This window comes from Pieris rapae, chromosome 1 (assembly GCF_905147795.1).
Source record: "Pieris rapae chromosome 1, ilPieRapa1.1, whole genome shotgun sequence".
Taxonomy (NCBI): Eukaryota; Metazoa; Arthropoda; class Insecta; order Lepidoptera; family Pieridae; genus Pieris; species Pieris rapae.
Window position 1 is genome coordinate 8,286,640 of NC_059509.1, and position 13,005 is coordinate 8,299,644.

The window sequence follows — 13,005 nt, forward strand, 5'->3', positions numbered from 1 at the left end:
TAAGAACACTTTCAACTAATATAAAATTAGGTGTAGCGAATCCAGGCTGACAAAAACGGCAACTTGATATATTTATCGATTTTTAAAACTAAGTAACGATTCTTAATGAAGTCCGATGTTATTATATCTTCTAATTTAATTATATATTCTGTTAAGTATGTTTTTTCCTTCTTATTGTATTTGTAATACCTATGTATTTTTGCACTTCTTTCTTCAAGGTAGGCAACCTTATGTAATTTAATCCATGTTTTTTTTCCTTTACTCACAGTGGTTATCTGGAAGAAATCGTTCCAAAGCGATAAGGCCGCCAGTTGCTTTTCATTAAATTATGTTTAATATATTTTTATCTTTTATGTAAAGCAACGAAGTGTTAATAAATAAAATAAATAAATAAATTTATCAACATCGCTTTTAACGCAACTTACTTGTTGAGGAAAAAGTTTCTTCGCATTTATTAGGAAAATTCATAACAATTTTTAATATAGTTTATTTTTTGCCATTTTTTTGCTTTTTGGAAGGGATATGAGTGATTTATAAATTTTGGGACTTCTGATCAAAATACAACGACTAGCAGTCCTCACGTGATGTTTCTGAAGAGACCGAAACAGGTGGAAATCTGAATCTGAATATGACTATACAGTTTTTTTTAAATGCGCCTTTTTTGTGGTCCATTCCCAGTTCTTCAGCTACGCCGTAACTACTGATATGACAATATTGCTCCACTTTTTTTTAAAAATGGCATCCATTTTATCCGTAATAGGGTTACCAGAGCGACGCGCACCTTTGACATCAAAATTTCCGGATTGAAAAAGCTTAAACCAAATTTGTGCTACTCTCACAGTCACTGCACAAGGTCCATAAAAATCGCAATTTTTTTTGCGTTGCATTTTTACCTTTTTTGTAGTAAAATTTTAAAATGCATCGAATTTCTTCATTAGATTCACTCATCGTGACGGTACGAAAAACAAATAAAAATCACACACTTTTTTTTATTTGAATTTGGAATTACTTTTAATGATACCAAAACCAGCCAGATACAAATAATCAATGAGAGAAATATAAATATAGTCAATGAGATCTGATTACATGTTCATTCATACATACTATAATACCAAAAGACTTCTTCCCCAATCTAAGATTTTACATTCCGGAACAAGAATATATACTTATAATTTATGTTTGTATAACTAATGAGGAGGTATTACAATCAAAACTGCTTTGTAGAATTTATTGTTTACAAGTGGGCGTACAACTAATCGTTCATATATAGTATGTATTCCCTTTTATTATTTACTTAAATATATATGTAAATAAACTAAGGCGGTTTTGTTTAATGTCTTTTGTCTTTTTTTCTTAAATGAGGTGAAAATGCGCTTTCGCTGGCCCGCGCCATGGATGTTGACGCGGGGACTGTGTGGCAGTACACACTCTAATCCCTCTGCTATTCAGCGGGGTAGCGTGGCCCCACCCCCTAAAAACATTTAAGATGGGCCTTCGAGGTTCACCAGGCATTCGGAACTGTACTTATGTAATACCTAACGAATAATTTGAAAGTATGGAATATTTCATTGACTTGCCACCACTTGGAGCATTGTTGTTGAAACTAAACAACTGAAAGTTTTTTTCAGTGTATTCTATTTAATGTGTCATAATATACTTATGTTATAATAATTTAATAAATTATACTTAAATGAGACTCTTGGTTTGTAATACTATTCACAATAAGACAATAAGATAATTTACATTATTTTATTGAGTTAGTCAAATAGGTTCTTACCAAACAAACGAAAATTGCGCTTCATCCAATACAGAAATAAAAGTATTTTACGATATTGCGTTTAGAAAATGGATGTTTGCCAACTTTCTTAATCTTATATGGGTTATATTTTGACCTTGTTAGGGCGTTGAGAAACATGCTTATGACTAGATCTAGACTAGATCTTATTGGCAACGTTAAAGACTAATAGTTTTCAAAGTGCCAATAAGATCTTAAGAAATAATATCTAGAGCATTCAAAATATTTCAATTACTAAGCGGTCTAAACTAAAGTTAAATCCACGTCATACTTTTACTACTACCATCTCCAGGTGAAAAGCATTTTATAATTTTGAACTCATGATAAATGTTATAATGATACCATGGTCGGGACTCATTTTAAAACATAAATTCATCGTAAAGAATATTTTACTCTCTTTAAAACATGTTTTTAAATGATTTAAACTAGAAATATAAGGCACGCAATCTTGGCAATTAGATAAGTCGGTCTCTCCATTTAATCCAACACAATTAGTGACGCTTTCACAGAGCAAAAGCACCTTCCTATGTTAATTTGACACATCGAATAGACGTGTTGACAGGATTACGCTGGGTAAATAGGTTGACCTAAAGATAAATTGGTTTGACAAACGTTACAGAATATACACAGCATTTTGGAATATATTTATAGACTTTGAAAGCCCTCAAATCAGAGCTATGAAGTAAGTTAAATTCTAATCACTCTGAAAAGATTATTTGATTCGTTATATTTTTCAATGTTATATATAATCCTGGCGATATAATCTTTAATATTTATTTGCTTAGTGGGAATTACGTGTGTACGTAGACATACATGTGCGTAGTTATTTTTATTTCAAGTTATCAGTTAACTACAACAACTTATTATTACAGGTAGTTAGACTAGCATTATAACATTTATAATTTAAATAACAGATATTTAAACCCTTGTAGAATAACGGAAAAATCATTAAATATTTTAGATATGCACTTTAATTTATTGTAGAACGATCAGATGATATATTAAGTATATAACACAAAATTAGATAAGAATCGATATCTTGAAAAACTAAAATTGACTTTTGCAGATTATAGACTTTAATAATAATATCCTAATTCACTCAGACAATCATTAAACTTATCAGCATTTGCATAATTCATATACATTTAAATTAATGTATATTTAATACTTTGACAGCTTATAAATACAGATAACTTTTCGAAGATAAATAAATAATTATCGATTCCGCTACTTTATAAAACGCCACCACTTCTTTTATTCGTTTATTAAGAGTGGAAAATGCGTGGAATTATAGGGTTATGGTTAGTCTTGGCTGTTGCCACAGGTACATATATTAATGATGGCAGAGGTTTTTTAGATTTATTGATCCAAAAATAACGTCAAAGATTCGGCAGTGTGAGCTAATTGATTTGTCTTATCGTTTGTGTTAATGTGGAACTAAATTAGGTTTTATTTGTAGCAAACCCCACAGCGCAAAGCGAACCTAGATATGGCAGAATTATCGGCGGTGATGTGACGACTATTGATCGGTATCCATCCGCCGTAGCTCTGATAGGATATGACTGCTTTGCTAATGTTCACTACCAGATGTGTGGCGGCGCCATTATCAATAGTAGATCCGTTTTGACAGCGGCTCATTGCTTAACGTAAGTATATAAAGCACTAGTTGTAAGAAATAGTTACTACTTTAACAAAAACAAATGTAAAAATACAAAACTTAAATGTATTATTACAAAGAATCTCTTTAGGCAAGGTTCCGAAGACACTGGCAGTGTCCCATCTTCCCCTTTGAGTAGCTAGACTAATTCTTTGCCCGAGATAGTTGACAGCTCTTCGGTCTCCTGTGAGGTCGACTAACCTTTTTACTTTTTCCCTAAACATTCTAGAACCCTACGGATCAAAGGTCATGACGTCAAATGGGACAAAATCATATTCCATCTTCCATGGAATTAACATAATTCCGTCCGGTCTCTTGCAATTCCAGTCGGCTCAAGTAGACTTGGCACGTTGACGGTGGAAAGGGACCGGCGTATGATATCGTTATGTGTGGCAAGGCTCGAGAAGAGACAAAAAATTAAATATTGAATTTTGTGTCATGACACTTCTGCCACCTTAGTCGTTTACCCAGCATGTATAATAGTCCCGATGCTATAATAATAAATTATTATAGGTTGATAGGTGAACTCAATAAAAATGCTTTTTTTTTTCTGATACTGTACCTACTACATCATTTATGTTTTTAGAGACATTGTGCCATTATATTACCGGAAGATGCGCGTAGGGTCTGCTTTTAAAAACTCGGGTGGTGTCGTGCATGACGTTTCGAAAGTAATAATACATTCCGAATACATATCACGAACAGTAGTTAACGACATTGGTATCGTTCGGTCGAAAACTTCATTTGAATTCAATGAAAACGTAGCACCCGGAGTGGTTGCAGGAAGGAATTATTATTTAGGAGATAATCAACCTATATGGGCAATTGGATGGGGAATGATGAATTTGGTAAGTACAAACAAGCTACCGATATTAAGATAACAATAAAAATGAATCTATCAAAATGAGCAAGTGCTCATAGCTCTTGTATACATGAGGTTCACTCAATATTAAAACTTTAGAAAATTCTGCGTAAAATGTTTGTATGAAAATCTTACAGCGGGCCAAAGTTGTAGCCTCATTAGTTAATTAGTTGTTTGGCTATTTGAGACTTTTAGTGCATTATAATAATAAGAGTAATAATTTAAACTTATAGCAAAAATTATATAGTTACACTTAATATGCAAATTTACAACATTATTATTAGCTTTACAACATAATTTTATAGTAGTCATTTGTTATAGACTACCGGCGAAGGAGCCGAGCAGTTAAGAGAAGTCCAAGTATACTCAATCAACTGGAACATATGTGCGCAGCGCTATATTGAAAATGGCCAGCACTTAGGAGAAAACATGTTTTGTATGGGCCTATTAGACGTTGGAGGAAAAAACACATGTTTCGGCGACTCGGGCAGCCCTGTTTATCACAATAATGCAATTGTTGGTGTATGTTCTTGGGGACCATCACCTTGCGCAGACGCTCGATTCCCTGCGGTTAATACTCGCGTTTCAGCTTATGAAGATTGGTTAAGGGCTAATGCCTAGTTACCTTATAAATATAGTTAGTAACGGAAAAATTAGATATTTTTTTTAAATATACTTAAAATGGAATTTGTCAAATTAATTAATCAATCAAAAAGAGTATTTTTATCTTTACGTGTTATTGTAACGAAAAGCAAAAAGCAAAGTATGGAAAGTATTGTATAAGTATAATCGAAAAGCTAGTAACGATTGAGAATTTTACATTACTTAGTTACTTAAAAATAAAAGTACGCTACTTTTCGATATGCATTCATATGCTATGGATCAAGCAATAAAATGAGCCATATTCTATAATGATCTATTTATTTACCTTCGTAAATGACTCTTTTTATAAGGCCTTGAAGCTTTCTAATACAAAATTTATATTAGAATAAAATGTGTTTTATTTTTTTTATGAAAAAATAATTTTACATAAAATAAATATTTGAAACAAAAAAACTTTTTTTTTTTGGAGTATCTAAGTTAATCGTTTTGAAACATATTTTAAAAAAGGTTGTCTGTATGAAGTTTTAAAATTTTGGCTAATAAAATAAATATGTAAGAACTATATTGGTGAAATATAAATCGAAAAGATTGCCGATCTTGTTATCGATGATTCAAGTGCGTGGTGCATTTCGTCTTTCATTTGGCCTCAGAAATACAAGTCATAGTTTTTGAATAACTTCTATTTTACTTAGTTTAAACAATTGTTAAGCCAATGTCATCAAAGTTTAGCCCCAGTAGGCTTACAATTGACCAATCTCTCTCCTATCACCCGTACCTCTATCTATATTTCATTGCCAAAGCTCAACAAACAATAGCTTTTGATGTAACAATCAAAGCATGGATTTCTACGAAAGCTTGATTAAATTCTGCTTTATCGTATCGATAAACTGACTTAATTACAATCTGTACCTATTATTTTGTATCTATACATTAAAATTATTGTTTTGACTAACCAACGAAGACTTATGTCGCATAAGGTTGTAATATGATATAATATAACTGTTAATAAGGGCATAGGATGGACACTCTACTATATCTGTTTTATTTATATTTTTATCCAACAGATGACCAGATTCTATCTAATTCCATTATTGTTTCGCCAGGAATAGTATTTGGGATCGTCACTAAAGTAAAGCGATATCCCCTACAGGGATAAAACCTTGATATTTTCACTCGGGGGTTTGGGAAGTGCCACCCTTGCTTTGTAACTTACGAGATTAATGGTTCTTTGGAAAGTCCAACTTAAAGTTGTAACATTACTGACTAGCAAAGCCGCAATCAATTATTTGTAAAACAGGTGATCTACTTATTTTAATAATAATAATATTACCCTAGTTGTATTGAACAATAATAATAAGTCTTTAATACATAACATGTAATGAATAGGCTATTTCGCTCTTACAACTTAGTAACTAACATTCATGAAAATATTGATATATTTTACAAAAATCTCCCAACTAATCGAAACATTGTTTATCATGTTCTTAATTACATTTAAGTTTCTATTTAGTTTAAGTCATCTTTTATTTTAATATTCTTATTTTATGGTTATTTTTTTCCAATTCTAGCTTGCTTATGATCTAATATAATTGACGTGTATTTATGTGTGTAAAATTTGTGATATCATATTTTCTTGTATAATTTTATCGAAACACGGTGTTTTAGAACTTCTATAATAAATAATTGATCCGGGAATTTGTAAATAGCAAGTTATCATATACTTAATGAATAAAAAAATTTTGTTATCTCGCCTTAATTCCACTTAAAGAGATTATTATATCTCGAAGGCTTATCCGTTATATATGATATAAGCGTCAGTAAATACTTTTTTAAATAGTGCGAAGTAAATATGCGAATCCTTAGCGTATTTTTGACTCTCTGTGTTGTAAGTTCGTTGGCTTCAAGCTGTAGCATACGTTTGCCGTCAGGTATGACACATATTACAAAGAATACTATTTAAAATATAAACGTGTATGTATTATGAAATTAGTCAGATCGTTTTTTTTTGGAATGGAATCTCACTGTTGGCCTTAAGGGCCTTTATAGCTCAGCTAGGCTTAGCTGTTTTGGGGTCGTTCTTCCCGCGACTAGCACAGTTGCGTCTTCAATCGCCTGAAGGGCAGGACGGAAGCTCACTGGAGTGAGCGAAGTACGCCTTTCCCGGTGAAGGCATTTTTTTACCCTAATCTGACATTGGATTTTTAATGGATCGTATCTCAGTCCTACATTTAATCAAAAAAAGGGCCTTGATCTTGTCTTTGGTTGGAAACAGCAAGGGGCCGATCTGATAATTTAAAGCCGTCAGTATGTCTGCCTTTAAGACTCTATTTATAAGTATATGATTTGTTTGAAGTAAAAAGTTTTTAGAATTGTATCTGTATCTACCAAGATTAATAATATTAAGAGGTAATTTGTACTTTCAAAAATATTTAATAACAAACGCTTACTTAGGGATCAGAATGTAATGTTGAACGACCGCTATGTATTAACCTACCACAGTTAAAAAAATCCCATTTATTTTCAGGAAAGTCCAATCGAAAGCCTAGAATAGTAGGCGGTACTGAGACTACTATCGATAAACATCCATCTGCTGCCATACTTCTTGATTACAACCAGAATTTAAACCACCACTGGCATAAATGCAGTGCAGTCATTGTTAACGTACGATCTGTTGTCACGGCTGCAGCTTGTGTTAGGTATTGGAAAAGACATAAACTATATTCATTTATATTTTTTACGAAGCACTTTTAAGAAAATATGTAAAACTCTTCTTTGAATTTTTATAAAAAAATTATTGGAAAATATTTAATTATATCAAAATATATTAAATCACGATGTTCCTCATATATGTGAATATTAGCCGTTAGTAACAGTTAATCTTTTGTTTCATAGTAAATATAATAAAGAAGAAGAATTTCTCAAGCTATGACATGTTTGAAATTCGAATCCTAAACAATTTGTTTTCAGAGAATTTATTCCAGTAACAACATGGCGAGTTCGTGTGGGCTCCAGCTTCTTATCAAGTGGTGGTGTCATACATACCGCCAGCAGATTATTTCTTCACCCCGACTACAATATGTGCACTAGAGACAATGACATAGCTATTATTCGATTAGCCACTGCTATTGAATACAACGAGAATGTTCAGCGCGCATCCATTGCAGGCAAGAACTATATCGTATATGAGAATCAGGCTGTTGTTGCTGTGGGCTGGGGAATATACGACCAAGTGGTAAGCAAACATACTGAAGAAATCTAAGTCTCTAAGAAATCTAATTCAGGCTTAAAGTCCTTCTTATTGGGAATAAATGTTTGTGCCAATTTTGAGGAATCTTTATCTACTTGTGTCGCCATATAGTAAATGTCTCTAATCGAAAAAATACACTATGATTTAGTAACTTATTATTATATTTAATTTTCAAAAACAGCAATAATAAAATATTTTTTTAAATACTTTTCAGACCTATCCGGGACGCGGCTCCGAACAGCTTCGTGAGGTTGTGGTTCGCACTACTAATTGGAAAAAATGTGGTGAAGTCTACAAATGGAAGACAGGTTTAAACGTAAGCCAAAGTATGATCTGCACAAACACTGACGTCGGTCGCAGACAGTGTGGAGGTGACACTGGCGGTCCAATCTATCATAATGGAGTCTTCGTTGGCGTCCATGTATGGGATGACGTAGAACGTGACTGCAGTAATCCTGATGTACCCGCTATTAATATGAAAGTTTCCAACTACGTCGACTGGATAAGCCAGAATGTTTAAAATAAATATCAATGTATAATTTATGTTTATTATTCTTATTTATTACATCACGTTGGCTTTTCAGGGGTGGCCTGAGCCTCTATGAATATTCTTAGCCTTGATTTTTAATTGACATCTTGGGATAGACTCCAAGTCTATGGATACAAAACGCCTGTATGTATAAAAATATTATAAATGAAAAATGTATAAAAATAACAACAATGTAAGTATTTTGGCTCCTTGCTTGATTCTACCCAACTTATAATATTTAATTAAAGTAAATCAATAGAAACCATGTCTTAATCTATTTATTAAATTTTAACATAACATTTGTTGCTGATTAAATAGTGATAGACTGTGGTTTAAATTTCTATGTTTTGTTTTTTTCGTTAGGTTTCAACCTACAAAATTGATTCATTTGAGGCTTTTCTAGATAAACAAATTATCTCAAGGAACCTTTAGACTGTCTTTATTTAAAGTTTGATGTCAAGGAAAAATTTATTAGATATTTCAATATTACTTAATGAACGCCTGTTAAAAATTGCATAGCAATATGTATCACTATTCTACAGCTATAAAAAATGATTTATTTTATCTACGCAGCATATTTATATTGCCATATATTCACTGAATGGATTACTTTATTTAATTTAACATCCTTCTGTCCCTACTATATATAAGTCATCGATTCTAATGTTTAAATATTGTTATCTAGACGCGAAGGTAACCCACCAAAGAGAAACTTACCAAATCATTCGACCAGTAACGTTGCTCAACAATTGAGATTCAACTGTTCTTAAATATACACTATTTCTTCTTTTTTCAAAAAAATCTCCTTTGTTACCACCATGCTGTTTTGACATTAGAAATAAATGATGGCTTAGAATACTTCTTCTTCTTGCTCAGTCAATAATTTTTGTTACAGTAGAGGTGCTTGGAGTACAGTTTCAATGTTTAAGTCGTGAGGAAATAATTCTGAGTTCTATAAAAAGCAAATTTGACAGCAACTTTTGCGGTACAGAAGTACGTACGTCATGGGTACCAGTCGTATAAATACTAAATATGATATTTAATATTTATTTAGAAGGTTTAATATTTGTACATGAAAAGCGAGTCAATCGCTAATATCATTAAAAGTTTGAATTAAATTGATACAGTAAAATAAGTATCAATAAATTATTATCTTACAAATCATACTTATGAAAAAATTTTAGGTCACTATTTTATTGTAACGGAAATTTTGTCGTCCTCATTATATGTTGTATAAATTTTGTTAGTGCTCTGTTAAGCATAATAATAACTTTTAATTGAATATTGAAATAATTGTGTTTTCTAACACGGACTAAATTTACTGTTAACAAAAAAGTCAGTATAAAAGATCGCAAAGAACGCACGTTTAATATTTCATATTGTCGACTTAACAACCTGATGCAATCTGATTTGTATCGTCATACAATTGTACCATTTCACGAAGGCGTTGACGATGTCAAATAGTTTTTTGATCATATTATGCTCAAAAGATCGATTGGGGAATATGAGATCATTTAACACAAACATTTCATAACATGTTAATCCTTATCGTAAATATAAATATCATATATCATATAAAACGAAACAGATAGTTTCGAAGATGGGAGGACGAAATAAAAACTGTAACTCGTAAAATATGGACAAGGCAAGCTCAAAGCAGAGTGGAAAGAAATGGAGGAGGCCTTTGTCAAAGTTGGGCAAACAGATGGGTTGTCGGTGTCACCGACTCACTAGAGACACTAGTCCATATTTGATTTTTGCAATTTTGGCTGAACATTAACTGAATTGTTGTGAGTATATCCTTTATATATAATTATATATATTTATGTACTTTTCAGAGGTAATGTCGTCCTAAGCCCTAGACACCGTCATTTCGGGTGCCGTGATGGTGGTGGTATATCTAATTGCTACTAACACTAATTATATACACATATTATTTTCTGATTTAACTAAACATTATGTAAGTCGTTAGTATATATAAATAATTCGGTTTCAAAATATTGTTGACCAGTCGATTGAATCATGTTACCTGTTTTTACTTAATTATTTACATTTTTAAGAACTCCTTATCAAATTTAACAAGAAATCAATTGAACAGAGATTAGCCAAATATAGATAAAATCAATGAAAACAATATGTTGTTGCAATGTTTAAAGTGTATGTGAAAATTAATAATAGTTGCTATGGTTTTGTGATTGCTTATAAAACGAATCCTTCGGTTTTGCGTCTGCTAAGCTGTTTGTCTTGTAAGATAAAATCTTAAGACGTTAATTACATTTGTAATAGAGAATTTTACATTGTTTATTGTTAATATTCTTAATTTATACCATATTACCAAAGGGTATTTTTTTGTTGCTATTTTATTTTTTTATAATTACCGTCTCACAGTGGATATTTTGAATGCAATAACATAATAATAAAACATTAGGAGAGATATCGCATACACTGCCAGAAGAAGGCATAAACAATACCTACGAAAAATCTGTTTAGTGCACGTTAAATTTAATATAATTAATGTATGTATGCACTTATTCTAATCATTATTAATGTAGTGAAAAGCACAATGAAATTTAATATCAGATGAAATCATGATTTTTCTTTCTTTCTCATTGAAATGCGAGCAACGAATACTCAACGAGTCAAGTCAGATTTCAACATTTTATAGTTGTGATATTTATAAATTAATACCTTTGATAAGATTTGTATTTCCAGTAATCAGGCAGCTTATCAAGTATTGACTCTTTAATAGTTCTGTTTGATCTAATATATAAAGACAGATATTGTATTTGGTGTCATATGTATTTTGGGTAATTTAAAAATATGCGTGTTTTAAGTATTGCCTTGACTCTCTGTTTGGCTGCTGTCTCAGGTTTGAATTTAAATTTTTCTTAGTGGTAATCTAAATGTAATAAAATTCAGTTTCATAATTTAGTTTTGATCTGAAAATTACGTGTGAGTTTGTATTATAGTGGCATGGTCTAGTATATCATCATCATCACATGATCACAAAGATTATCTCGAAAAATTAGTTAGAACTATACTATTTGATACTGAATATTTTTTCTTTTGGATGTTCAGCCTCGCCTCAAGGGAGAATCGTCGGAGGAGCAGTTACTACAATCAACGAATATCCATACGTTGCTTCAGCATTATACTCCAGAAACAATGTAGCCTGGATTCAGTCTTGTACTGGAGCAATCATTAACAATAGAGCTATCCTCTCTAGTGCTTCTTGCTACGTGTAAGATCTCTTTATATTTCCCTACTTAATTATTAAAAAAAACAACTTCTTTTTATTCTATTTGTTCGACATTGGTTCCAGAGATACGCTCAAAGTTTTGATATAATTTATTAATTACACATAAGAGATTTTATACATCTATTTAGATGTGTCTTATATTTATATACATTATATTTATATTCCGTAATTATTTCAGAGGTGATCCATTGAGCCGTTGGAGGATTCGTGTGGGGTCTTCCAATGCTAACAGTGGTGGTATTATACACAACGTCTTTTCGATCATACTCAATGCTGGCTTTAACGCTGTAACAAGAGACAATGATATTGCTATCGTCCGATCCAGTACCCAGTTCACCTTTACTGCCACTGTTAGTTCTGTCTCGATTGCTGGTGCTAACTACTTTGTACCTGACTACTCTCCTGTATGGGCTCTTGGTTGGGGACGTATTGGGGTACGTGAATAAATTTAAACTGTATTTTAAATTGCTTATGAATTAGAATTATTATTGACTCACTAGTTGTAAATTTGTAGGTTTCAGTATAGAGAATATAATAATAAAGTTATAGGACTTAGGTTATTCTATATATTATTATTTACTGCCATTAAATAATTAAATCCCTTCCATTTACAGCAAAATGCCGGTCCCTCTGAACAGCTTCGTCGCGTTCAAGTCTGGACAGTAAATGACGTCACATGCAGAAACGCATACCGTCCTTTGGGCTTTACAGTCACCGACAACATGATTTGCAGTGGTTGGGTTAACACCGGTGGCCGAGGCCAATGCGCGGGAGACAATGGTGGTCCCTTGATTTATAACAATCTCCTGGTCGGAGTCTACACATGGGGACAGGAATGCGGAAGCAGTAGATACCCTGATATCAACACTAAAGTATCACGTTATACGCAATGGATTAGAAACAACGCTTAATTTTATGAAAATTTGACTGCCGATCAAGTAATGTAATTGAATAAAATTTCTATAATAAATTGTATATTGTATTTTTAATTGTCCAACCAAATCGCTGTTTTTCTATGAATTATCTTTACGAATATGTAACTAAAGCCACAAT

At 32.1% G+C, this 13,005-nt stretch overlaps 4 protein-coding genes across 6 annotated transcripts in view; 3 read left to right on the forward strand and 1 right to left on the reverse strand.

Annotated features, from left to right (window-relative positions):
• Nucleotides 1-13,005, reverse strand: part of LOC111003883 (solute carrier family 12 member 6) — a 162,624-nt gene that overhangs the window by 49,898 nt on the left and 99,721 nt on the right. The window lies entirely within an intron of this gene.
• Nucleotides 3,001-5,226, forward strand: LOC111003889 (trypsin CFT-1). Its single transcript, XM_022274641.2, has 4 exons — nucleotides 3,001-3,119; nucleotides 3,255-3,441; nucleotides 4,039-4,300; nucleotides 4,636-5,226. Exons 1-4 carry the CDS (start codon nucleotides 3,074-3,076, stop codon nucleotides 4,933-4,935), a joined length of 795 nt encoding a protein of 264 aa, XP_022130333.1. The 5' UTR covers nucleotides 3,001-3,073; the 3' UTR covers nucleotides 4,936-5,226.
• LOC111003888 (trypsin CFT-1-like) lies at nucleotides 6,724-8,707 on the forward strand. Its single transcript, XM_022274640.2, has 4 exons — nucleotides 6,724-6,845; nucleotides 7,442-7,613; nucleotides 7,885-8,149; nucleotides 8,379-8,707. Exons 1-4 carry the CDS (start codon nucleotides 6,767-6,769, stop codon nucleotides 8,682-8,684), a joined length of 822 nt encoding a protein of 273 aa, XP_022130332.2. The 5' UTR covers nucleotides 6,724-6,766; the 3' UTR covers nucleotides 8,685-8,707.
• Nucleotides 11,424-12,927, forward strand: LOC111003891 (trypsin CFT-1-like). The gene is made up of 4 exons (XM_022274643.2): nucleotides 11,424-11,562; nucleotides 11,772-11,934; nucleotides 12,131-12,386; nucleotides 12,567-12,927. Exons 1-4 carry the CDS (start codon nucleotides 11,514-11,516, stop codon nucleotides 12,861-12,863), a joined length of 765 nt encoding a protein of 254 aa, XP_022130335.2. The 5' UTR covers nucleotides 11,424-11,513; the 3' UTR covers nucleotides 12,864-12,927.

Bases quoted from the DNA above. Each gene is read 5' to 3' on its own strand.
- LOC111003889 (XM_022274641.2), top strand. From the start codon at position 3,074: ATGCGTGGAATTATAGGGTTATGGTTAGTCTTGGCTGTTGCCACAG. The intron at 3,442-4,038 runs GTAAGTATATAA...TTATGTTTTTAG, and splicing joins ACAGCGGCTCATTGCTTAAC to AGACATTGTGCCATTATATT. The intron at 4,301-4,635 runs GTAAGTACAAAC...CATTTGTTATAG, and splicing joins GATGGGGAATGATGAATTTG to ACTACCGGCGAAGGAGCCGA.
- LOC111003888 (XM_022274640.2), top strand. From the start codon at position 6,767: ATGCGAATCCTTAGCGTATTTTTGACTCTCTGTGTTGTAAGTTCGTTG. The intron at 6,846-7,441 runs GTATGACACATA...ATTTATTTTCAG, and splicing joins TAGCATACGTTTGCCGTCAG to GAAAGTCCAATCGAAAGCCT. The intron at 8,150-8,378 runs GTAAGCAAACAT...AATACTTTTCAG, and splicing joins GGGGAATATACGACCAAGTG to ACCTATCCGGGACGCGGCTC.
- LOC111003891 (XM_022274643.2), top strand. From the start codon at position 11,514: ATGCGTGTTTTAAGTATTGCCTTGACTCTCTGTTTGGCTGCTGTCTCA. The intron at 11,935-12,130 runs GTAAGATCTCTT...TAATTATTTCAG, and splicing joins TCTAGTGCTTCTTGCTACGT to AGGTGATCCATTGAGCCGTT. The intron at 12,387-12,566 runs GTACGTGAATAA...TTCCATTTACAG, and splicing joins TTGGTTGGGGACGTATTGGG to CAAAATGCCGGTCCCTCTGA.